This window comes from Chelonoidis abingdonii, chromosome 2 (genome assembly GCF_003597395.2).
Source record: "Chelonoidis abingdonii isolate Lonesome George chromosome 2, CheloAbing_2.0, whole genome shotgun sequence".
NCBI classification, from domain to species: domain Eukaryota; kingdom Metazoa; phylum Chordata; order Testudines; family Testudinidae; genus Chelonoidis; species Chelonoidis abingdonii.
In genome coordinates, this window is record NC_133770.1 from 22,226,160 (window position 1) to 22,249,791 (window position 23,632).

The 23,632-nt window shown below is 40.7% G+C and overlaps 1 protein-coding gene across 3 annotated transcripts in view; it reads right to left on the reverse strand.

Annotated features, from left to right (window-relative positions):
• Positions 1–23,632, reverse strand: part of PTPRN2 (protein tyrosine phosphatase receptor type N2) — a 1,143,575-nt gene that overhangs the window by 49,861 nt on the left and 1,070,082 nt on the right. For all 3 annotated transcript variants that reach the window (XM_075062204.1, XM_075062202.1, XM_075062203.1), the window contains 3 exons: positions 15,566–15,713; positions 9,671–9,744; positions 711–788 (listed from right to left, as the gene is read on the reverse strand). In XM_075062204.1, the coding sequence (XP_074918305.1) occupies positions 711–788; positions 9,671–9,744; positions 15,566–15,713 (300 nt within the window). The remainder of the gene's footprint in view (positions 1–710; positions 789–9,670; positions 9,745–15,565; positions 15,714–23,632) is intronic.

Consider the following 23,632-nt stretch of genomic DNA (forward strand, 5'->3'; position numbering starts at 1 on the left):
TCTTTCTTTGTCACTTACACACATGCATGATGTGCATTGGCAACTTACCTACCCAAGTGTTTGCCCACGTCAGGGTTTTGCACGTGCACTCCCAATGGAGTGCATGCAAAGTAAGCCCACTTTTGCACCTGGGTAACTACAAACTTAGGCCCTGATCCTGCAAAGACTTACACACTCTTAACTTTATGCATTGTGGTCCCAATTCAAGAAATCATCTTTGTCCAGGAAACCACCATTGTGCTCAAATGGAGTAGATAAGGAGTAGATTTCAGTGGTTCTACTCACTCACAGTATCTAAAGTTAAGAGTGGATGTAAGTCTTTGCAGGATAAGGGTCTTACTCTAGACCAGGTTCTAAGGGAGGTCGGAATGTCAGAAAATTTTAAGTAGATGTCCAAATGTGGAGTTAAGAGTGTAAATTAGGCACTCATGTTTGAATATTTTGGCCTATGATTCTACAGGTAATGTCTACACAAGAACTTTTTAAACATAATTCATATATTTACACGACTTGGTTAGTTACATGTGATATCTTTAAAAGACATGTACAAGCTCAGGATCACCTACCACCTAAATGACAAACGCTGTCTAAAAGATATATGGTTTTATACCTCTAACATTTCTAAAAGTGCAGGAAGGTTTTCAATGGATGACACAAATCCAGCTTCAGACATGAACTTTCAAAAAGAAAGTTAACGGAGAAGGATTTACCTGCCAGAAGTCAGCAACAGTAGCAGGAAGAGGGCCCTGAGTAGCAATATATGCAGGGTTCCTGGGATCATGGTCCATCTGGAGTGAGAAAAGAGAACAGACTGGATTTATTCAAAGCAAAAAAAACCCCAACCTCTAGATGGGTTAGGGAAAGAAAGTGCTTCTGTCTACAACCAAGGACCATTCAGAGGACTGCTGGGCCCCCATGTCCTTTGATGGTGAGCAAAACACTTTATTTCTATTCATTAGGTCAGAGGAGCTTCCTTTCCACAAAAGAGTCAGGTTACCAGATCAATATCAGCATGACTGATTCTCAGCATTCTGTGTCCTAAATATGTAGTATAAGATCATTTAAGAGACGTTGCAGACAAAAGCATTTACTTGAGATCCATGATCTTGGTTTCATAGCAACCCAGAAGTCATTCTGAAACATTTTTCTTCACTGAGTGTTAGGAATGCTGGGCACATCTAAATAACTGCTCCGTTTCCACCGTGCCACTGAAGGGCATATATAACAAGCAAAAATGGAGAACAAATTCAGTTTATGGCTAGTTTATTTGTCTAAATCAGGGGTGAGCAACCTCTGGCACGCAGCTCGCCAGGGTAAGCACTTGTGGTTTGCCGCTCCAGGACAATAGGGGCTGCGGGAAGCGGCGCTGGCCGAGGGACATGCTGGCCACGGCTTCCCACCGTCCCCATTGGCCTGGAGCGGCGAACTGCGGCCAGTGGGAGCCACAATTGGCCAAACCCACCGACGCAGCAGGTAAACAAACTGGCTCGACCCACCAGCATGCTTATCATGGTGAGCCGCGTGCCAGAGGTTGCTGAACCATGGTTTAAATGCATGCTTCTAGCCTCAATAGAGGAAGTTCTGCTTAAAGACCTTAATTATAACATTTAATTCAAAGACTGATTGAACAGGGAGAAAAAAAGCTAAGAAACAAAGCCACCAAGAGTAAATAGGATTAGTGTGTTACAATGAATGTTTTCAAAGTGATGGGTAGTTTTCTTGGTCTCAAATCTCAGGCCCCATTCTCCTGATAAAGAGAAGATCGGCTGAGGGATTTTTTTTTAAAATACTCGTTCTAACCCTTAAGAGACCAACACAAAACTTTGAATGTAAAGAGAAAGGGCTAAATTCTGCTCTCGTGCAACTCCCGTTGAAGGCAGTGAGAATAATTTGTAGCCAATGCCAAATTACTGCGAACAGAATTTGACTCAAAGACTTTACCTCACCCCAACACAGTTTTTTGCACTATAAGTGAAGTTAAGATCTTAATAGGAATGAATGCAAGTCATATTTCCGCTAACAGGCATCTACTGAATTTATTCATAGCCTATCAAAATTTTCAGTGATGGTGGATGTCAGCATAAAAGAAGGCACCTCATAATTATGTGCAATAGAAAAGAACATAAAAGAACAGATGTAAGTTATTTTAATAGAACAACGTGATGAATGTTGCAAAAAAGTAGAAAAACCTTATGCGTCTAATTTTCTGACGCATAATTAAAACTGCACCTAATATTAAAATTCACCCATGACAACACAATGCAAGTAAAATTATGTTGATGAATCCATTTTAATAAAAGCCTACTTTTAAAATACAACACACTGTTAGAAGAAACCTTGACAAAAATAAAAGTTTTTCTAATTCCTTGTGTGTGTTATTCTCTTGTCTAAACGACTGATTCATTGAGATGTTTCCCTATCCTGCAAACAATTTGACAGAGCAATGCTGCCTTTTGTCAAAAGCAATTCTGGAGGCAGGACATTTAGTATTGCAGATATTTTGAGACCAAGAAAAAAATAATCATATTTCTGTTTGTGAAAAAAGCTATCAGCAAAATTTGGGAATCAGGTAAGAAGGACCACATTTTTCAAAAATAAAGTTTATAATTAGGCATCTAAGTAAGGGCCCAATTTAGCAAAACATGTGATTAAGTCCCATTGACCTCAGTGGGACTTAAACATAGACTTAATTGCTTTGTTGAACTGGGCCTATGTAGTTTGGTTTTCAAAAGCAATCTGCCCATAAGGTCCCACTGAGCTCAATGGAAACTGCAGTGTGCTTAGCACTTTTGAAAGCAGGCCACTTATTTAAATATCTAATTACAGATTTCGGAGCCTGACTTTAGGCTTCTCCCTGAAAATCTCAGCCGAATCAAGTAAGTATTAAAGATCATAATTTGTCTGGATTTTTTTTAAACTGATCACTTGTGCACATGCATATGTATACACCAGAAAACAAAGGCATAAGAAGTCAGTGATGATGTAAGTAGCACTGTCATGGAAGAAATACTTCTAAACACTCAACTATCTGATCAATCAGGAATAGGCCACTCTTGGCATTTCAGCATTAATCAGCTACTGTCACAAAAGGTGCTGTTTGGAACGTGGCAAACATCATAATGAGCACAAAGTGGTGAAATGTATCAACAATTTGACAATAACTCAGAAGACAATTACAAGCGTTAACATTCTGAGCACATTCTGTTGTACAGAAAATAATTACAAGCAGCAACATTTTGTATGCTGAGAGCAAATAGAAGATGGCAGAAAGCCCCATCATGCTATTAAATTATCTTTAATTGAACAAAAATAGAGCAAAGACTAAACAAATTAAACATAATGCCAGTTTTTGTTAACTTTTTTATATTTACAACTTCAAGGACTACATATTTTAAGATGACTTTGAAAAGTCACCACTTTGATCAAATTTGACATGATGTGATGTGGATAATTGATGGGTCTATTTGTTTATGAATGTACTTTTAAAGACTGTCGTGGGCACCAGATGGGCCTTCTTTTATTGTAGTTAATAATTGGAATAAATAAATAAAATCAGTAATGTTTTTTAAACCAACTGATCACTGAGAAAAGCACAGCATTTTATATCCTCACCTAGTCATTATCCTCCCTCCAGGATCCATTACCCCCTTTCTTCCTCCAACTTAGACAAAAAACAAGTCATCCAGAGAAGAAGACATCAGACCCCAAACTATCAGCTTATTAAAACAAAGATCAACAGGCCTGATTTGCTAAAGTTTTGTCCTGGAACAATCTTTAGAAACCAAGTTACATATGTAATTGTTCAGTGAGAACAAGATTTCTCTCTGTGCCTACCCCCGCCCCCCTAAAAAAGCTCAACGTTCACATGCTTTACATCAGCAGTAAATGGCTCAAGCACTTTCAGAAAGAAAGTGGTGCAACTATTATAAATGTTTTACTATAATGGAATTTTCATTTTCCACTGCTGCACAGGAATGGCAGAAAAAGTTGTGTGATAATGTACCAGTCTATTTTTCCATGATTTCATTTGGGGAAGGGAAAAGAAAAGGATCAAGGGCCACTACAAACCAAAGTGCAATTAAATGCATTAATTACTATGACTGCTAAAAGTTCACAAGAAAGAAAAACTATGCAAAAGGAACCTCAAAAGGAACTCTCTCTCCTATTCAGACTGTCAGAAAACGGAGTTTTGTAGAAGATCAAATCAAATAACTTATAAACCTAAGATGGGTTAATAACATATCTTGTGGCTTTCTAGGATATTTTAAAATTAAAGTTGATATACAATATCTTAAACAGGAGAACAGCACAATGAACATAATGTCATGATTAGTAGTGCCCAACTTTAACTGCAATAATTTCAGGTTATGATACTACATAATTATATTTCCATCTTTACATTGGTACAAAATTAAAACTACTGCTTTAATTCTGCTTTTTGTTTTTCTGAATACAACACTATCCAACTTGCCCATGCTAAGACTTTGCACAAATCTCATTAATTTCTACTCACAGTAAAAACTCTGTTTCATTGGGTGTTTTAGACACAAATTAGGCTGTTGCATGATTTCACTGATATTGCTAATGAAATACAGCAAAATCAGTATATTCCAGTTGTAATCAGCCAACTGTACTTTATTTGGATTTAAGTTATTTGTAGGTACCTGTTAACTATTGTTCATAAAAGAGCAAACTACAGGCATACGTGTATACTTACATCATTAACCATTATGAAATCTTATGTAAATTTATAAGACTGACATATTCATTGACCCCTAAGACTGACAGATAGATATGCTGGGTCTGATGTGAGCTCATTTACACGATATTTACATGCATTTAAAAGCAAATGACTCTAATAGAGTTACTCCTAATTTGTACTGGTGTGAGATTGGAAACAGCACATCCACCTTGTATGCAAGACTGGTACATCTATCGTTTCTACAGTTTTTATCACTATAATGCTAGGAAAGCAGGTTAAGCATTGACCAGTGCCTTAAAATATACGTATAAAACAAAGCAATTTAAAATGCAGCTCTCAGATCTGATGTTTTTTGCAACATTAATACAGTTTACTCCTACATATCCTTTCATTACTTACAGGGACTATAGATATTCTTGTGCTAGCACTGAAATTTCTTTCCTTAATAGTAAGCCTAACCAGTAAATACAGTACTATTTAGTCATCACTTTCATCTCTACATTAAAATAAAAAAAAGTGGGGTGGTAATTGGTCCCTATCTTTATACTTGAATTAAAATTTAAACACAATTTTAAAATCCTTCTCAAAAAACATTATGGAATGAAAGACGCAAATCTGGTTGTGAATGCCATTATTAATTTCAGTGTCTATTCGCCACGATAAAATTGTATGCTGTGTTTGAACAAACTGTCATGTTAATGACATTCCTCAGTCTGGTGTCTTCAGTAATAAGCAAGCTGAGTTTTTAATGTGGTTGATGGGGTTTTTTTCCCCTCTCAGACACCCAAGAGGAAAAATAGAATTCCCATTTACTTTCATGACCTCTGATTTAAAAGCAGAGATTGCACATTATTTACTACTGGATGACTTCCCTGAAATTTAATGAGGACTAAGTACAAATATGACAGATGTAATTATCACAGTTTTATTCTGCACAGTCAGGGTCTTCTTGTGCTGTAATTGCAAGCTTTTCATTCAACTGCCGGTGGCAGAGTTATCATCTTAGTACTTGATGTTATTTCGAGGAAAGGAAAGCAGATCTCCATCTCACTTTCACTCCATGGAATTTCTTAAGAATCCCTTCTGCCTGGTTTTACACTAGAATAAAATTAAAGGGATAAGGAAAGAGCATTGATCAAATCGTTCTACTAGCCTTCCCCACACACTTTCAACCATGTTGAGGCCATGAGTCTAATCCCTGTTTTCATAACATACTGGGAGAAATGGAGGTCTTGAAGAGGTAGCTTTTTCAAAAAGAAAGAAACGTGGGCAGGTGGCCAGCTCATTGTGTAGTGTGGAGAATTTTTTTTTCAGCCTGTATTGCTGCACTCATTTAGACTTAAATCAAGGTTGAGTGAGCCCCAGCTGGAGATGAGACCACTGACCCCAAAGCTGGATATATACACAGCTACAAGTACACCCCTGGAAGCCTCCTTTTCTGAGTCTTGAATATAATTGCTTTATTTTACACTGCAACCTCAGACGGCTCGCACATGCAAAGGGGAAAAATCCTCTTCTAGCTCAGTTCAGACTGTACTGATCTTGTGTTATTAATGGTCACATTGCAGTACAATACTTACTTCCAATTCAAGCACTCCAAGGCACAAGTGCACCAAAAACGTCATTGTATTGACATGATAATTACTGAGATATTTAAACTGAAAGGCAGAATTCTAGAAAAAGATATGGTATGATTATTGCAAGAATGAGTAAAGGAGGAATCACTCCTATTTCAACTTTACTGTATGTTTCAAGAAAGAACAAACCAAGTATGTAGCAAATAAAGCTAAGAGAAAATATGCCAGACAAAAGAAATAGCAATACGCAATATAGACATTAGGCTCTGCCTTCAAGGACCGTCTCAACTGGGTAAGGCCTGCAGATCAAGCTTTCTATGTGCTCTTAGGGACTAGTTCTAAATGGGTCCTGACCTGGGGAGAGAGGAAGGATTGTGAAGTCTCAAGATCTGCTACAAACTAGAATGGCTCAGTCTTTCCAGTTTCTCTCTCTATTATCCGATGAACTTATACCAAATTAACAAACCTAGCTAAAATAAAACATCCTTGGCTTTGCTTAAACTTAGAGAGCTTCTGACAACTAGGTTTCCACTGTGGTCTTACGGATCCCCCAGAAACTGCCCACTGCGTCACCTTCAGGAAGGACAGTCTGTTGGTTTGCAAACAGTTAAAATTGAATACAACAAACCCTTAGGAAACAATTCTAATCTTGCAACAGTTTCTTTCTTTCATGGAACACAAACTGTGTTTGTCTGATCTCCACAGCCTTTTAATAAACCTGGGCCAGACTGTTTCCTCCTGTGGGGTAAACACTCTCAAGTTTCTCTTTGCAGTTGTCCCCAGACTGTGGCTCAATCCTGCAACATACCGCAGCTCTTGGTAGGACTATCCGCACAAAGCTTCTGAACCTTTGCACTGACTCTGGGGGGTCCATTCCCATCTATGCTCAGAGGACACCTTTTTCTGGTGTCCCTACTCATCCCATCACCTCAAACATCTGTACATTTTCATTTAATAAAGTTTCAAGGAACAGATGACCCATATTCAAATCTCTAGGTTCATTCCAAGCACTCTGGGCACTTTACAGCTATATCAGACAATGAAGGCCAGATTGTTGTACTCTTACTCACACCACTACTCTTGTAAGCAAGTGCTCACTAATATGAATAAATGGTTCACACCCTAGCCCTTAGAAAATAGAATATCATGTTTATAGCTCCCACTCCTGTCTTCAGAGCAAAACCTCTCAATCCGTACAATTAAACTAAGGCGTGGTCTACAGAAGCAATTTAGGATGCTATAACTATGTCACTCATGAGTGTAGAAAATCCACACCCGAGTGATGCAGTTATACCAACTTAACTTCCACTGTCGTCAGTGCTAAATGAACAGGAGGGCTTCTCCTGTCAACACAGCTACCACCTCTCGGGGAGGTGGATTACCTACACTGACAGGAAAAGCCTTTCCATCCATGTAGACAGCATCTTCACTGAAGCACTACACCACTGCAGCTGTGCCACTGCAGCCTTTTAAATGTTGACAAGCCTGAAGGCTTTGCAAGGCTTGATCAAACATAACTCATTGACTGTGTCCTGAAGAGTATTAAACAATGAATGATGGGAAAGGAAAAAGCCTTGAAGCTCCAGAGGCAGAACCTCAGGTCTGGTTGAGTTGTGCACAGTGCACAATGGGAGAGTGAGGGAGTGTGAAAAGGTGGCTTTAAGCCACCATTATAATCCCCTGATCCTCATGCTGACCAGGGAATGGTCCAGTCCCAGACAGATATAGGGCTGCCTAAAGGCTGCCCTAACTTATGCTCAGCTGCCCTTGACCCCAAGGGGCCATCCCAGCAGCTGGGGATCCCTGGAGTGCAGTGATACTTTGGTCATTCCCCTTTTCCCTAAAGCAAGAGCCACAATTGGCTAGTATGCCACCAAAAGATTTTCTTACATAGGGAAAATAATCATATGGCTAGATCCACTGACTTTTATGGCTGCTTTGCATGACTGAACATTAGAATAGTCAAAACTGGACTGGTGTTCTGGTACCCAGAGTACATATTAGGCACAAAACCCTGATACTTCACAGCACCCTAAAGACTTTCAGGAGATTTGGTATCTTCTACTGAATCTCTGGAGAGAGTTTCATTACACTGTTATATACTCAAGAAATTAAAACCTTTCAAATTCTGCTCAAAATACCAGATGTGTAGCTCAGAGTACAATTCCAACAAGATTCTCTTTTAGAAAGAGAAGCGTTGTCAACAAAAATTGGAAGGAAACAACCTGCAATTTCAAATCTTTCTGTTGCAATTTGCCAGTTGTATAGTCCACACAAAATGATTTAACAAACAGTGACACTGGAAACTGGCCCAGGAGCCAGTAACAGGATACATAGCATGGTACAGTGTCACCTAATTCTCCAGCCTAAATGCTTGGTCAAAGTTATTTCCTTCTAATGATTGTCAAAACCACCAGCATAAATAGCCCCCCAACTGGCAGCCTCAGAAAGGCAAGAACTAAGTGGACAATGAGAGAACACTACTTCCTTATGCCTAGAGATGGTTCTACCATGTCAGAACTGAGACGTCATGATTGGGCAATGCTGTTGGCTGTGCCATACCCGTTCTGTACCTAAAAATCAGAGAGGTCCTTGGTCTCTAAAATGATTGCTCTGGTATCTTTCACGGACAAAATAAAAGATGCATATTCAGTTTGTGAGAGATGGGAGAAGTACAAGGTGGTTTGTTAGAAAGTTTGGAGGGATATGACCTAAGAACTGCATAGACCTAAACTGGTGTTTGAATTATAATATAGGTGGTGGTAAGAAATTACATTCTCTGCTTTGAGAACAGCAAGATCAAAGGTAGACACAGATAGCTGCAGAAGTAAATCACTCAGCACCAAGAAGGCAACAGATGAAGGAAGGAAAGAGGAAGGGTCACCTCCGAAATTTGAGGAGCAGCACTGACTGGCTTTACAAGAAGCAAAGCCCAGCTTTTTGTGGCTACAGAAACCATTCTAAACACATGGTAGTTTTTAGGATAGGGAAAGTAAGAGTGAAAACGTAGAGAGTTACAGAAAGGCAGGCAAACCTCCTTACACAATGGAAAAGATCTGTTGAATTAAATGTACCACGCCGAGTTGCGCAGTTGACAAGTCACTACTGTCAGGTACAGGAAAATAATATGTAGATTTAAGACTCGTTATCTATTGGCATTATTGTCCTTTGGCCACAATCTTCAAAGGCATTATGTGCAAATGTATGAAATTTATGTATTTGTACTCCCAAGTGATGGCTTGAGTCATTAATGTTGGGGAACTGGAGGTAGATATAGACCCAAGACACTGTTATTACAGTGGTGCCTTGCATCCAGTTAACATTTTATACTGACAGGCTAAGGATAAAAGCTGAATTATTTGGATTAATTCACATTGGATATTGTACTTACAATTGGGCTGGCATTGATGTAGTCTGAATTGTCATGGCTATTTTCAGCTTTCAAGCATATCCTGGAATGATCATCTGTAAAGGCAAAATAAAATATAGCATTTCCACCCACATTTTCCACACTTGTTAAGTTAAAAATAATTAAAGGCGAACTAATGTACATTTCAAAAGCAGACAATGTAAAATATTGGGGGAGAGTTATTTTATTTTAACTACTAAGTCAGCTTAGCTTTGCTACAGTCCCAACTTCATTCATGAAATGAAACTCTTTGAAAGAAGATTTTAGAGGCTAACTTCCGAAAACATTTTCTCATAGTAACAATCTACCAGATGTAGAACAGTCTCACATAAGAAGAGGGACAAGATCCATTGCTCATGAAATTTAAGATTAGACTAGGAAAAAATCCTAAAAATCTGTAGAGAACAATCCTGCACTTGCAGGGAGATAGACTAGATGACCCAATGGACCTTTTCCATCTAGCTTCTTTATAAAATGATATTGTTCTGAAACAAAGCCAGGAGTTAATACACGCAGACCTTGCATTTCTGATTATTTCCAACAGGAACAGCAAAATACAATTTATGGCTGGATTGTGAGATAAATTGCCCCGATTAAGGGACAGCACGTTGTTGGGCTGCTGCTGGAGCAGTGTGGGAGGGAACTTGTGATTCAGAGTCCCTCTCCCACTTCCGCTGGGAGAGAGTAAAAACTGTGTCCAGTACACACCCAGTACAATACATGATCTCGCAGAGCTACCCTGCTCAGTGCACTAGTTGGATGGAACCAGGCCCATCGACAGAAGTTTGGGGCCCTGGTACATCATGTTCACTGGGGCTCCATTCCCTCCCTTTTCACTTTATTCACACATGCTACAGAAGTTTTTTTGGTGGCCCCCCCTGAACTCAAGAACCCAGGTCAACCATTCCAACTTCCCTCCCCTCTTGTCAGCCCTGGATGAAGTCAAGGCCTTGCCTGTTCCCCATTCCCTCTCACCCATCTGTGCAGCTCTGAGAAGCTTTCTTCGACTCTCACGGTATTACTGATGATGAAGGCAACCCTGCAAGGTTGCAGGGATGGGCTTTTGGTCTCCGTGTATCATCACACTAACGAGGCCATGATTTGGCTCATTGGCACTAATAGAATTGTGTCCCAATTTTATTAATTCTCTACACTGTGCAACATTTAATGGGACATCCAACAGCACAATTAAGACACAAGGAAATAAGATGAGAAGACATTAGATCTGCCTACTTTTATTTTTGAGGGCTGAGGTGGGTTTTGAGTATGTAAACAAGATGGAATGATCACCTTGTGTTTTACATCAGATAGATTGGATTTCTCATTTGTATGATCTCATGAAATGTTATTTACAGCCATTTGATCTCATCAGCAAAATTAACCCAGAAATGGGAGCACTTCTGCCGAAACCCAATTAGAAATACAAAAATAATGTAGAAGGACTGAGCTACTCTTGGCTCCTCTCATAAAATTATTCCGTAAGTGGCACATCAACATAAAACAAGAGGAACACCAAAAGACAGAGGAAAAAATGTAAGCTATTCAACTCAGGCTTCCCTGTGAAACCACTATACAAAATTAAAAAAAGATTTATGATCCAAAACGTTAGTTGTAGTAGATATCTTAGGAGGAGAGATCTGTACTTGGGGTATACCTACGTTGCAATCCAAGGTGTAACTGCAGCTCAGGCAGACACACCTGGCCTAGCATATTTAAAAACACCAGTGTAGATAGCATTACAGGCGTTGGGGCAGATTATGCAGGCACACTGGGGACCCGGAGGACCTTCTCACAACGCTGAAGTCTGTGCTGCCATATCTACACTGCAATTTTTAGCCAAGTCAGTGCAGGTAAAACTAGCACAGGTATGTCATACCTTAGACTGCAGTGTAGACATATTCATATTCAGAATACAGAATGACAAAAGCTCATTCTGCTCAAACTTTTATATAGCACAGCACAGTAGGGATTTCTGACTACTTCAGAGTGTGTGTGAGTTTTTTTTTCTTTACAAGAATGCTAATGTATTATAGATATTTTTACCATGGGCAGCTTTAGGACCTTGTGACATCTGAGATCATAAGGGTGGCAGTGATTGGTCAGAGAAAACTGTACAACCTTGCTTATTGTAAAGGGTGTATGAAGAATTATAGCTCTGCAATTTTCTGGCTACAGGAAGCACATGGCTTAAATGTGCTAGATGTCGTCTGGAGACAAAATCTCACGCTTCATGGAGCTAGACAGGCACTTAGGAGAAAAGTTTCATCCCCTGCAAGGCAGGGCTCCTGAACTAACTAATCAACAAAGAGAATGTGGCACCACATTTTTAAGTAACAGATAAATGAGAGAGACAGTGACTCATTAAGGTTTAGTAAACTGGTGTTAGTTTGACTCTCCAATAGAAAGCTAAGTGCCAGATCAATAAGTTCAGGAATCAGCTAATTTTTTAAATTTAATACTTTGTCATGATACACCACATCAGTGATGACATCTTATTATGGTGCCATGGTAGGTTTATTGAAGGGTGAGAGGAGTAATATGTTTGTAAAGTGTTTGGTGATGAAATGGAAAAAGTCACATTTGCTCCCAAAAAAGCTCGCAGGGTTAAGTTATGGACATGTTTTCTTCAGAGTTTATGCCTATGCTTGCTTTCAGGTGGCATTGAATGTTGGCAATGAGCCCATTATGTTCAGATGTGCTTGCTGACACACCAAAGCCCCCAGAAACTGGTAGTCACTCTCCAAAAACATATTCAGCAATTATGGACATCTGTTCTTTGTGGTGACAATAACGGTATATAGTGACTGGTGCAACTTCTGTGGCCTAACAATTTTGTTATGAACTGTGTATTGATTAAGTTCTAAGCAGAGAAAAACAGAGTAGAAGCAGCAGCAGAAAAAGGCAGGACGGAGGAGAAAGAAAGAGAAAGAAACCTGGAGAGGACCCACAAGAAAGTTAGAAAGATGAATAAGGGAACAGGGTGGACACAGAAAGGAACTATGAAAGAGAGAGAGAAGATACAATCCTGGACAGGACAAATGCTAGTCATTACTCCCACTAATTCAGATGTTTACTGGATCGACTACAGCAATGCTAAACATGAGACTAGTTCTTTGCATTTGCCATTATTCTGGCCAGATCAGAAACGACACGTGACAATGAGACATGTGAGATGGGAAAATTGAGGAAAGGAAAGCTCCCTAACCTGCAGGGCTGCAAAGGAGAAAACACCACACACACTTTTAGCTGGTGCTATATAAAATTAGGTGTCTTTATCTAACTTAGGTACTGATATAGCCCACAACAGCAATGCACAATCTTTGGTGTATTTATCCTCACAACACCATGGTGAGTTAGGGAAATTCCCCATTATTTTTCATATGGGGAAGTGAGGCAGAGAGAGATTAAGTCACATGCCCAAGGTCACACAGGAAATCTGTGGTAAAGCAGGAACTGAACCTATATTTCCCAAGACCCAGACTGATGTCCTAACCACTAAATAAGCCTTCCCCATGCTTCAAGTGTGATTTTTTTGGCTATACTTATATACACACACACACACACACACACACGTAAAACACTGTACTGAACTGTGGAACCTGTGAACTGTTGAAGAATAAAAACTAAACAGCCTGAAGATTATGTAAAAGCTACACATGATCCTACTTTGCACTTAGTTCACTTGATATTAGCAAAAGGTTAACTTTTCTCACATTTGTATTGAAATCTAGTTAACTTGTTTCACAGTACCATTCGTGCAAGGTACACAATGAAAATATGCATGGTAGAGAATTCATAGAATCCATTATTTTACCAAAAAAGTTTACTTACTAAATGAGTCATTTATTTTTTAAAAGGGTATATAGTTTTCCATACAAATATATAACCATCAACCGATCAAAATGTAACCATTGAAGTTCTGGCTCACATTTCTTCACCCATCACTGAAATACTTCTGGGGTATAACATGCCAGCTTTTTAACACAGCACAGCAACAATGTTACAATTTAGGAAAGAAAGTGAAGCTAACTCTGTCCAATTTAGACTACTGGGGGAACATCATCAAGTACATTACTAGGCAGAATAAAATTCCCAACATTTAAATTTTCCCAGGAAACTGGGTTTTAGCACTCTTACTTTTGCAAAAGTACTATGGGATATTTATTGGACTAAAATACCTCCATTCTAAATCTCAGCCAAATTGTCAGCTCTCCACAGCAGTTTCCCCTACCACCATACAGTATTGGTTCAGCTTGGACTCAGAGGGAACAACCAATACCCTTTCTTGGAGCATCTATGCTTTCCTTGGCAGCCTTCCACCCAACTGCTAACCAGGGATGATCCATCTTAGTTTATGAGATGGGACAGATTGCAGCTTAATGTGGAATGACTGCAAGTCCATACTCACAAGTACACTTTAAGAAGATTCATTTTGAGCAGGATCTGTTAACAAGAGTGATAAACTGTTCCATGTTATGTCAGCAAATTTTTTTTCCTATTAGCACTTAAAAGGATGCAAAAGCCTTGCAATTCTTTAACTCTGGCGGATAAAGTTACTTTGCCAGAACTTGGTGCTTATGACTGCACTTCTGAGACAGAAACTTTTCAATAGGCCTGATTCCAAAGCCCACTGAAGTCACTGGAATCTTGCATTTTACTTCAATGGGCTTCGGGGGTCAGCTCCACAGTCACCTAAGCAAACTGATAGTGCAAAATTGACTATTCTCCACTCTGTATTCTTCTGGTTTATGTACTCTTAGGAAAGATAGTGTTGGGAAGGGAATCTTGAACATAACCAAGCAGAATTAAAGGGCTTCCCAAGCTGCCATGCACTGAAGGGCTAAGCTAAGTAGTAATGTGGCGTTGGCAACCCTTCAGCTCTAATCCTGGCTCTGACTCCATGTGGTACCTGACTCCATTTCCCCAACTGTACAATGTACACTTGCAGCTGTCAGAGTGAAAATTAATGTTTGCAGAGCACTTTAAAAATGTAAATGGTTAATGATATCTGCCAAACCACACAGCTGGATTGCAGGCACTCTTTGAAATAAAGCTGCCGTTGCAGCTGTGGGTCCTGACTGTTCTTGGTTTAGGTTTTGTTCCACTGGTTATTTAATAAAAATTGTGGTCAATTTCTCTCTGCTTTTGGGGGCTCAGCATTCAGCAAATAAGGTCAGTAACAGCCGGTGGTGTAATCTAGTAGAAAATACATACAGTAAGTATGCTGCTTGTATTTATACTCACAAAGACAACCTTTTACACTAAAAAAAAACCAAAAAAACCACACAACAGATTCTAGGAATACAAATATTGGCCACTTTCAGCCTGTTTTTTTGTCCTAAGCCTAACAGAGAACAGCAGCCAGTTCCTAAGCTTTTCCAATTAAGACAATAGGGGCTTACTCACTACAGCTGAGTATCTGATGAACAGATTACTCTGGCTCTCATTACAAACTGCTGGTATTACTGCTTTGAATTAACATGATACCAGCTCATCTAAAGCCAAGCCAAGCTTATTTGTAGTGAATAATCATAACTGCTGATCTTGCACAGAAACTGCATGACAGTGTTTGAAAAGCATGCTGGGTGTTGATTCATACGGTACAGCACTTGCTGTCACTGTTCTGAAACGTCCTGTGATATAGCTATACATTTTGCAAGTAAAACATAAGGAGACAAGTCAAACGTCTGACAGGACAAACAGGCTGCATATCAAGCAAATATTGAAAGCTATGGTTTTCTTTTAGATAGAAACAAACACTGTTTTGCATAATGCTTTGCCGTTCACATATAGCTCTGATAATGCTTTACCAAAAGGTAGTAAGTAGAACATCAAGGAAATAATACACATATTCACTCCAATTTCAACGGTACATACACGTTACAACACTTTGAGAGCGATTCTTCTGGACATTCTCCTCCTTCTGGGCAATGGTCGTAGCATTGGGCTCTGCCTGATAAGCACAAAGGGCCTCCCACTCTTTCTCCAGACGATTTTTATTCTTCAGATGGTCTTCCATATAGGACTGAAATGAAAATATATCATCAGGCACCGTTTTATATACGGGTTAGCAATGTACTATCCAAATACAGGGCTGCGCTAAAAGAATTTATATACTGTATTTGGGGTTAAAAGTAAAACTGGACCAAACGTAAGGTGGTGCTTACAAAGCCGGAAACCGGGGTGGTTCAGATCCTGCTCCAATTTTCCAAACTCTCAAAGATTGAATAGGGAAGAAATGGAGAGTGCAGATAAGATGCTTCAGTTTGGCTTATCTGTAGGGGCAGGGAAGAAGTGTTGAGAGTATACACACAAAAGTGAAAATGACAGGAATTCTGAACCATGTTTGAATAGAGGTGATGATACACAAAACGTATTACCTGTTAAATCACTGAATTATACTTTTTTTAAACTCAACTGTGACACACAAAAATATGAATGTCTAACATTTAAAACAGTGCTTTAGCTTTGCTCAGGTGAAATGCTTTTAGACACCCCTCCAGCCCCAGCCATGGAACATCAATCACAAGCTATTTCCTTTTCAATACCTAGAAAAGTGCAAAGGTCCTTTTAACCTCAGATCAAGGTAGGGTGACCAGACAGCAAATGTGAAAAATCAGGACAGGTGGTGGTGGTGGTGGTGGGGGTAATAGGAGTTTATATAAGAAAAAAAGACCCCAAAAATCAGGACATCTGGTCACTCTAGACCAAGGAATGGAAGAGAAGCTTATGTCCATTATTCAAACAAACAATTTTTTAACATATGATGATCCCACGTAAGATTGTGTGCTCTTCCAGGCAGGGTCCATGCCTTACCCTATAAAGTGTTGGTGTACTCACAAGCTATAATGAACTTGCAGCATTTACAAACATAGCTGCTAGAAAGAGTATAAAATTGTTGGTCAAACAACATTTTTATGATACTACATCATAAAATGCCTCTTCCTGCCTTGGTGAGGTATAGATGGGAGAGGTGACTGATTGGATTGTCTGGGGAGAGCGGAGTCTGGGGGAGTGGGAGAGAGGGCATCCCCTCTGACACCCAGACTCTTGCCTGATGCCTTCCACACGCTCTGCCTCCCATGCCCACCCGCTGACCAGTTGAGAGGAGGTGAGGAAGCAGACTGGCTCCAGCAAGCCCTCCCTCCTCCCTTTGTGCACTTCCAGGCACTCAGCAGACTTCCTGCTGCTGAAAGCTTCCTCACAGGCCATGCCCTCTAGGAAGTATAGCTGTCAGAGCTGGGTTTCCAAGCTTGCTGAGGGTCTGGCCAGATGATCTTATACAGACTGGAATTTTTTCTCTCTCTCTCTCTCTCTGCACTAGACTGGCGAGATGCCCATGCTCTTTTATTCCTTGCAGCATCCATAGGCCTCCACAATGCTGTGAGAAGGCGCCAGGAGGAGGGAAACGCAGCCACCACTGGACATATTGCTAGTCACACCCTGAGGGAAGATTTCTTCCTGACCCCAAAAGGGATCTGGATAAGGGACTGTATCATTCTAAAGGAGACTGTGATAATAAAATGTGAATAAACAGTGTTGCAAATTGTTGGCATCCAGTGCACACAGAAGGCTTTGAGAGGCCAGCTCCAGGGTCATTCCAATCATTGTACCGATCGGTGGACCCTGTTCTCCATTAGCCTGTTAGGTATGGGAAGGTCTTAAGTTTTTGCAGACTTAGTTATTCCCTGTCTGCCCTCTCATTTCACCTCATGAGGAGAGAGATAAGGGTTTGACTCATGAATTTGGTAGTAGGAGTTTGGAAAAATGTGGCCAACAATTATTCCTTTAAGTCCACACTAGATCTAATTAATATCTTGTACTTTTGAGGGTAGGGGAGATCAGTCCCTTCCTTTAATAGTAAAGTTAACAAAATTATGACCTGCTACTTTAAAACCAATTACATGTCTACATCTTCATTCTCCTGTATCTCCTCTTCAATCGTAATAAGCAATAAAATACTTGGGGAAGGTGAGGGAGAAACTGAGGTTTGAAGAGGTTAAATGACACGCTAAAGTTCATGAAGGAAGTTTGGGGCGGAGTCATAAAAGAATCCAGAATGCCTCATTTTGAATCATATACTTCAAGATCATTGTTACTTCAAGCCCTTTGTTTGCAGTCAAGGCAGATCATTTTTTATCGTTTGCTTTTCCAAGCACCTCCTAAGATAGTTAATTCCACTGTGACACTTGCCTACAAATAATTGCCAGGAAAGATTTCTCAAAAAGCATTCAAACAGAGTTTTCGTTCCTCAAAAATATTTTATGAAGACAATCCATACTATGCCACATGCTCACTTCAAAACATATTTCAAGGAAGAGAGGCTATCATGCCCTTTCTGCAGGTTTTGCAGAAAGATATCATAGGCTTTAAAAAACTCTGTCTTCTGCCAAATGCAAGCCTTGCTAACATTACCATCTCATCATGTTTCCTACAGAATAAGCAAAGCAGAATACTATTCTCTCTTGCAAATCGAAGTATGTTTATCAGTAAAGAAATGGGTGTCTGACACACAGCTTTGTTTTCTGCAAAACACGTGTGTCCCCCCAGGGCTGGGGCTGGGGAGTGGAAATCAACCCACCAATACTGAAAAGCAAATAAATAAGGACATTTGTAGGAAAAAAAGATTCAGGTGTACCTTAAATGTCACTGAAACATATTAGACTAAAAGAAATTTGAGAGACAGAGAAATAGTAGTGGCTTAGAAAACACAAGATATCTATACCCGTTGTGGCTAATGTGCCTGAGACAGGGTGAGGAAAATGGCATTTATGTTGCTAAGCAAAGATTATCCCTCTTAAAGGAAAGTTGGCACATATGAAAAAAGAAAATAAGTGAAAGAGTGGTACTGTACAAGAGAATCAAGACTTTTGGTATTGGAGAGAGGGTGACCAGATGTCCCAATTTTATAGACACAGTCCTGATATTTGGGGGTTTGTCTTATATAGGTGCTCCACCCCCATCCTGATTTTTCACACTTGCTGTCTGGTCACCCTAATTGGAGAGCTGTTTATTATGAGATGGTGAAAGAGCAGATGACAATGACAATTTCTGAGGACAACCAATAGTATCTTCAAATTTTAAACCACAGCCCTGCAATCTGATTCGGGGGGGGGGGGGGGACCCTACACCTGTGTAAAAGTCCCAATAGCATCAGTGGGACTCTGTACAGATATAAGGATCTGACAATACAGGATCTCTTTGATCAGATTCCTAAAATGAGGCCTTAGGTAACAAATAGTTTCCACCACCATCCTACTCAGGGCATTTCCAGTTGCCTCTATTTGTCACCTCAAAGATATCCATTTCCTTTCATTGTTTACATTCTCTGTAAATAGCTGAGTATAGAACAGGTAAGGTTCTTGGTTTTTCGGGTGTGTGTGAATTTTAAAACAGTTATGCTTTTTTTTTTTTTAAAGGAATAAACTTTCTATTCTAGACAAATCTTAAATTTTCCCAACACTTGCCTGTAAACCTTAAGTAAAAATACAAATGAATAAGGAGAAAACACACTCAAAACCTTGCCTCTAACAAAAAGACAGCTGTCTCTCAAATCAAAATCAACACTTAACTTTGTTCAAACTGATCAGAGCAACACAAACCATTTTCAGTATAGAGCACCAAGAATTATGAGATGTTTGAATGGCTATAGCCAGATGTGAGGGGGTCTCTCTGCACAGGGTGACCTACTAGTTAAAAACAATTCTGCAAGCAAATGCATTAAAATGCATTTTAAAGAAAAAAAAATAGGAACAGCTTCAAACCACTCAGAAATCAAGAAACTCTGTCATAATTAAGCTACATACTTTAATTTATGGTCCCTTAAAGCAAACCTCATTCCCCACTGCATTTGGCTAGACAGGAACCTAGACAGGACATTCTGAAACATCCTCTTGGGAATTCCTAGGAGTATGCTACACTCACTGGTGTGCTTCTGATATTTCTGCCTACTCAAATCCATTCGCTAATTAGGATATTTTCATGAGACATTCTGCAATGCTTGCCTGGCACAATGGAAGTTCATTAACTGCATATCAAACACACACACTGTTTCACAGTTCCAGAGTAGCACACAAGAGAAAGGGAGGTTGTCACAATTATTTTTAATGTTACTCAAAGCCCTGTGTACACAGGCAGTGGCTGATCTCACCAAGGTGCTCACTTCTAGATCTGTTCTCAGCAGTGAGCCTGCAATCCTGAGTGCATTGCTGTTGTCTACAGAGTTGGGTGGAAGCCCACATTCAAGTCTCCTTGGGCAGTTAAGCTTCATGAGGTTCTCCATTTCCTCAAGCAGAGAGGGGCCCAGTGATGCTGCGCATTCATTTGTAGCAAAGCTTACACTTTCCTGTCTATGTCCAGATGAGTTGTTCTTGCCACTAAGCATGATACAGGGAAGAAGGTGGATTCAAGTGATGCACCCAGTGCCCATGGTGGGTGCAACGTGTTCCTAAATCAATTAATAGCCTGTTTTGCAATCAGCAAGGACATGCCATTTCATAAAGTCTCAGTGTACTCCATTCGGATTCTGCCAGGGTATAAAAAAAGCTGTCCTTAGGGAAGGACAGAGAACTAGCACACTTGGTGGTTGTCTTGTGGCCCATACTAAGGGTACGTCTACACCACAGGATTATTCCAATTTCACATAAACCAGTTTTGTAAAACAGATTGTATAAAGTCAAGTGCACGCGGCCACACTAAGCACATGAATTCAGTGGTGTGCGTCCATGGTCCGAGGCTACCGTCAATTTCCGGAGCATTGCACTGTGGGTAGCGATTCCGTAGCTATCCCATAGTTCCCGCAGTTTCCCCCGCCCCTTAGAATTCTGGGCACACACACACACACGCAAAAATTCAATTGTCGCGGTGGGTTCGGTAAATATCGTCACTCATCTCTTCCTCAGGAAAGCAACGGCAGACAACTTGCGCCCTTTTTCCTGATTGCCCATCACTTTTTTTTTTTTTTTTTTTTAAATTGTCACCGTATGTGTACGGATGCCGCTGACAGAGCAATACTGCAGCACGTAAGCGCAAGCATTAATTTGCTTTTGTATATGGCAGAGACGGTTATCATCGTTCCGTACCGTCTGCGCCTTGTAAACTGCGAAGAGTGACGCTATCTGTTGCTCTGTACCGCTGCTGCTGTCATAGGAGTGCCCTGGCTGAGATCGGCTTGGGGGCAAAGGCAAAAATGGGAATGATTCCCGAGTCAATTCCTCCTTTATGGATCTAAAAACAGATAGACTCAGTCCTGCTAGAATATGGGCAAGTGCTAAGAGAACCAGTGTATCAGAGAACCAGAGAGCCAGCTGCTCCATGTGAAGACTCCGCAGAAATAGACTGCAGCCAGCTTCACGGGGGTTGCCCTGCAACAACCCACCCATGCTTCCCCTCCCCATCTCCTGGCTGCTACCGTGGCAGTGCCCCCCATTGGTCATGAAGTTTATAAAGAATGCAGGAATAAGAAACAATGACTTGTTAGCGTAATAATGAGGAGGAGGCACCTCCAGTGCTATGATATGCCAGGCAGGACGTTAAGCGGTGTGGGGAGACGAAGCCCAGTATCCACTGCTATGATAGTCCAGGCAGTACAGAATCTTTTTACAATGAAAGGGAGGGGCTGATTGAAGCTCAGCCCCGTTGCTATGATAAGCCGGTTATCAGCCGTTCTGTATCATCTATTGGAATGACAGAACTTTGTTTTACCCAGTGACCCCCTGGCTGGCCTCACCTGAGGCACAGGGTTCCAGACTATCAGGGATATTCATATTCAGCAGCTATCAACTCCGTCTGCCACCTGGATGAAGAGAGTGCATACTCTGTTACTCCTGCAGCATCGCGTCTCCCGCAGCATTCAGTACACACAGGGTGACATAAAAAAAAGTCAAGAAACGATTTTTTTCCCTTTTTTTCACGTGGCGGAGGGGGGGGTACATTGACGAGCTATACCCTGAACCAACGCAACAATGTGTTTTGAACCTACAAGGCATTGGAGCTCAGCTAAGAATGCAATACGTTCGGAGACGCTTGTGGACTGTGGATAGCTGGATCCTCAGTACCCTCTCATTCCTCCAGAGCGGTCCATTGATTTTTGCTCCAGTTAGCGTCACGCAGCGACGGGGTAGCCTGGAGTTTTTTCAACGCTTTGGGTCATCTCATCTCTGTAAACGTGAGCTCTGACAGAAAGATTTGTCTCCCCCATACAAGTGATCAAATCCAGATTCGACGGTACATGCTGGAGCTCTTGATTGGCAACTGCACACGCCACGCGTGCTGGATCAGAGCTTCCAACCACTGGCAAACAGGAAATTGTAATTCAAAACAGTGTGGGGCATTTTCACTGCATCGAGTTCAGATTGCTGTCCAAGCGGTCCACAGTGGTGCACTGTGGATACAGCTCGGAGCCAATACCGTCGATTTGCGGCCACACTAACCCTAATCCGATATGGTAATACCGATTTTAGCGCTACTCCTCTTGTTGGGGAGGAGTACAGAAACCGATTTAAAGAGCCCTTTATATCGATATAAAGGGCCTTGTAGTGTGGACGGGTACAGCGTTAAATTGGTTTCACGCTGCTAAAATTGGTTTAAATGCATAGTGTAGACCAGGCCTTAGATAGATCACAAGTTCCTGAAAATGGGCAAGCAGCCAACACCTAAAGATATGGTTGGGGCTTGGTAAGGACTTCCTACTTGGTTTGTATTTGATTAACTTGATTCTTATAATAGAATAGCAGTTAATTCGATACACACCACTTGTCTGTTTTTATTTAAGGCTTTGCATTTGTGGTAAGTGTTTTGTGGATAAATTAAGATTGACAAACCTCAAACTGAAATCCTAATAGTACCGATGTATCTCCAAATACACTGTCTGTCTACGAGTAGTATGGCCACCATCTGCTTTCAAAGCACCTATTTTGTCGTGGCTGTTCAGCAGTTACAAAAGGCAATTATTTTTGTCAAAATACTTCCTGTATTGATCATTGCTTAGAAAAACACTCCTTTGATGCATTCCATCATGAACAAGGATGCCCCTTCCAGTAAAAGATCAGCAACTTTAATATGATGGACCTTGGCAGGTTTAATCTAATCTCAAATGTCATCTGTGAAGGGTGGATGGAACATTATCTTAATCCTTGGGATCAGTGACCACATAAATCCACACTTTACTCCTGATGAGATGAAATCCATTGCCCTCAAAGTCTAAGTTGCTTTTTACAAAGACAGTGCAAGGAAATCAAAATAAGGATTTGACATGTGAGAGCTTCAGAGTGGCATAGATTGTACGAACCCCCTTCCCGTTGCAATATCTCACTTGATAGAAAGCAGGGAACTCATAGAGCCCTGCATCCTTGTCAGGCACCGGGTTTAATACCTCTCTTCCAAGAAAAAGTGCAGCACTACATCACAAATTCCATGGACTCCCCAAGATCTGCAGGGTGCCAAGAGCCATACAGAGCTCAGCAGCTGCTCTGGTGCTGCTCCTTGGATGGCATCCCTCATCCCAAGAGCTCCACTAAAGGCAGGAGAGCCCCAACATGGGCTGGGCAAAGGCAGAAATGTCATATGCCCTCTTACCGCGTTACATTTCCAGAAAAACCACTTCAGGTGTAACTTAGATGTACACTGCCATCTCAGTCCCTGGAAGCCTGCCCACTTCCTGGCTCCTCCTCCCTACATCGAAACCATACAGCACTTTCTGCAGTGCCCAGGGGAAGAGGGAGAACACGCTGGCATGAAAGTGACTAATCCTGTTTCCACACAGAAAGTTTAGGGAGAAACGCATATGGGACCCTCTCCATGCCAATCATAAGGGCCTGGTGTTTTTGGGATGCTGTCATTTATCTCCTAAATGGGAATTTAGATACAAGAGAATTGGCTCTGTATATTATACTGTATCTAAAATGTCACATTAAACACTGAAGGGCCCTTCTTGCAGCAGCTGGT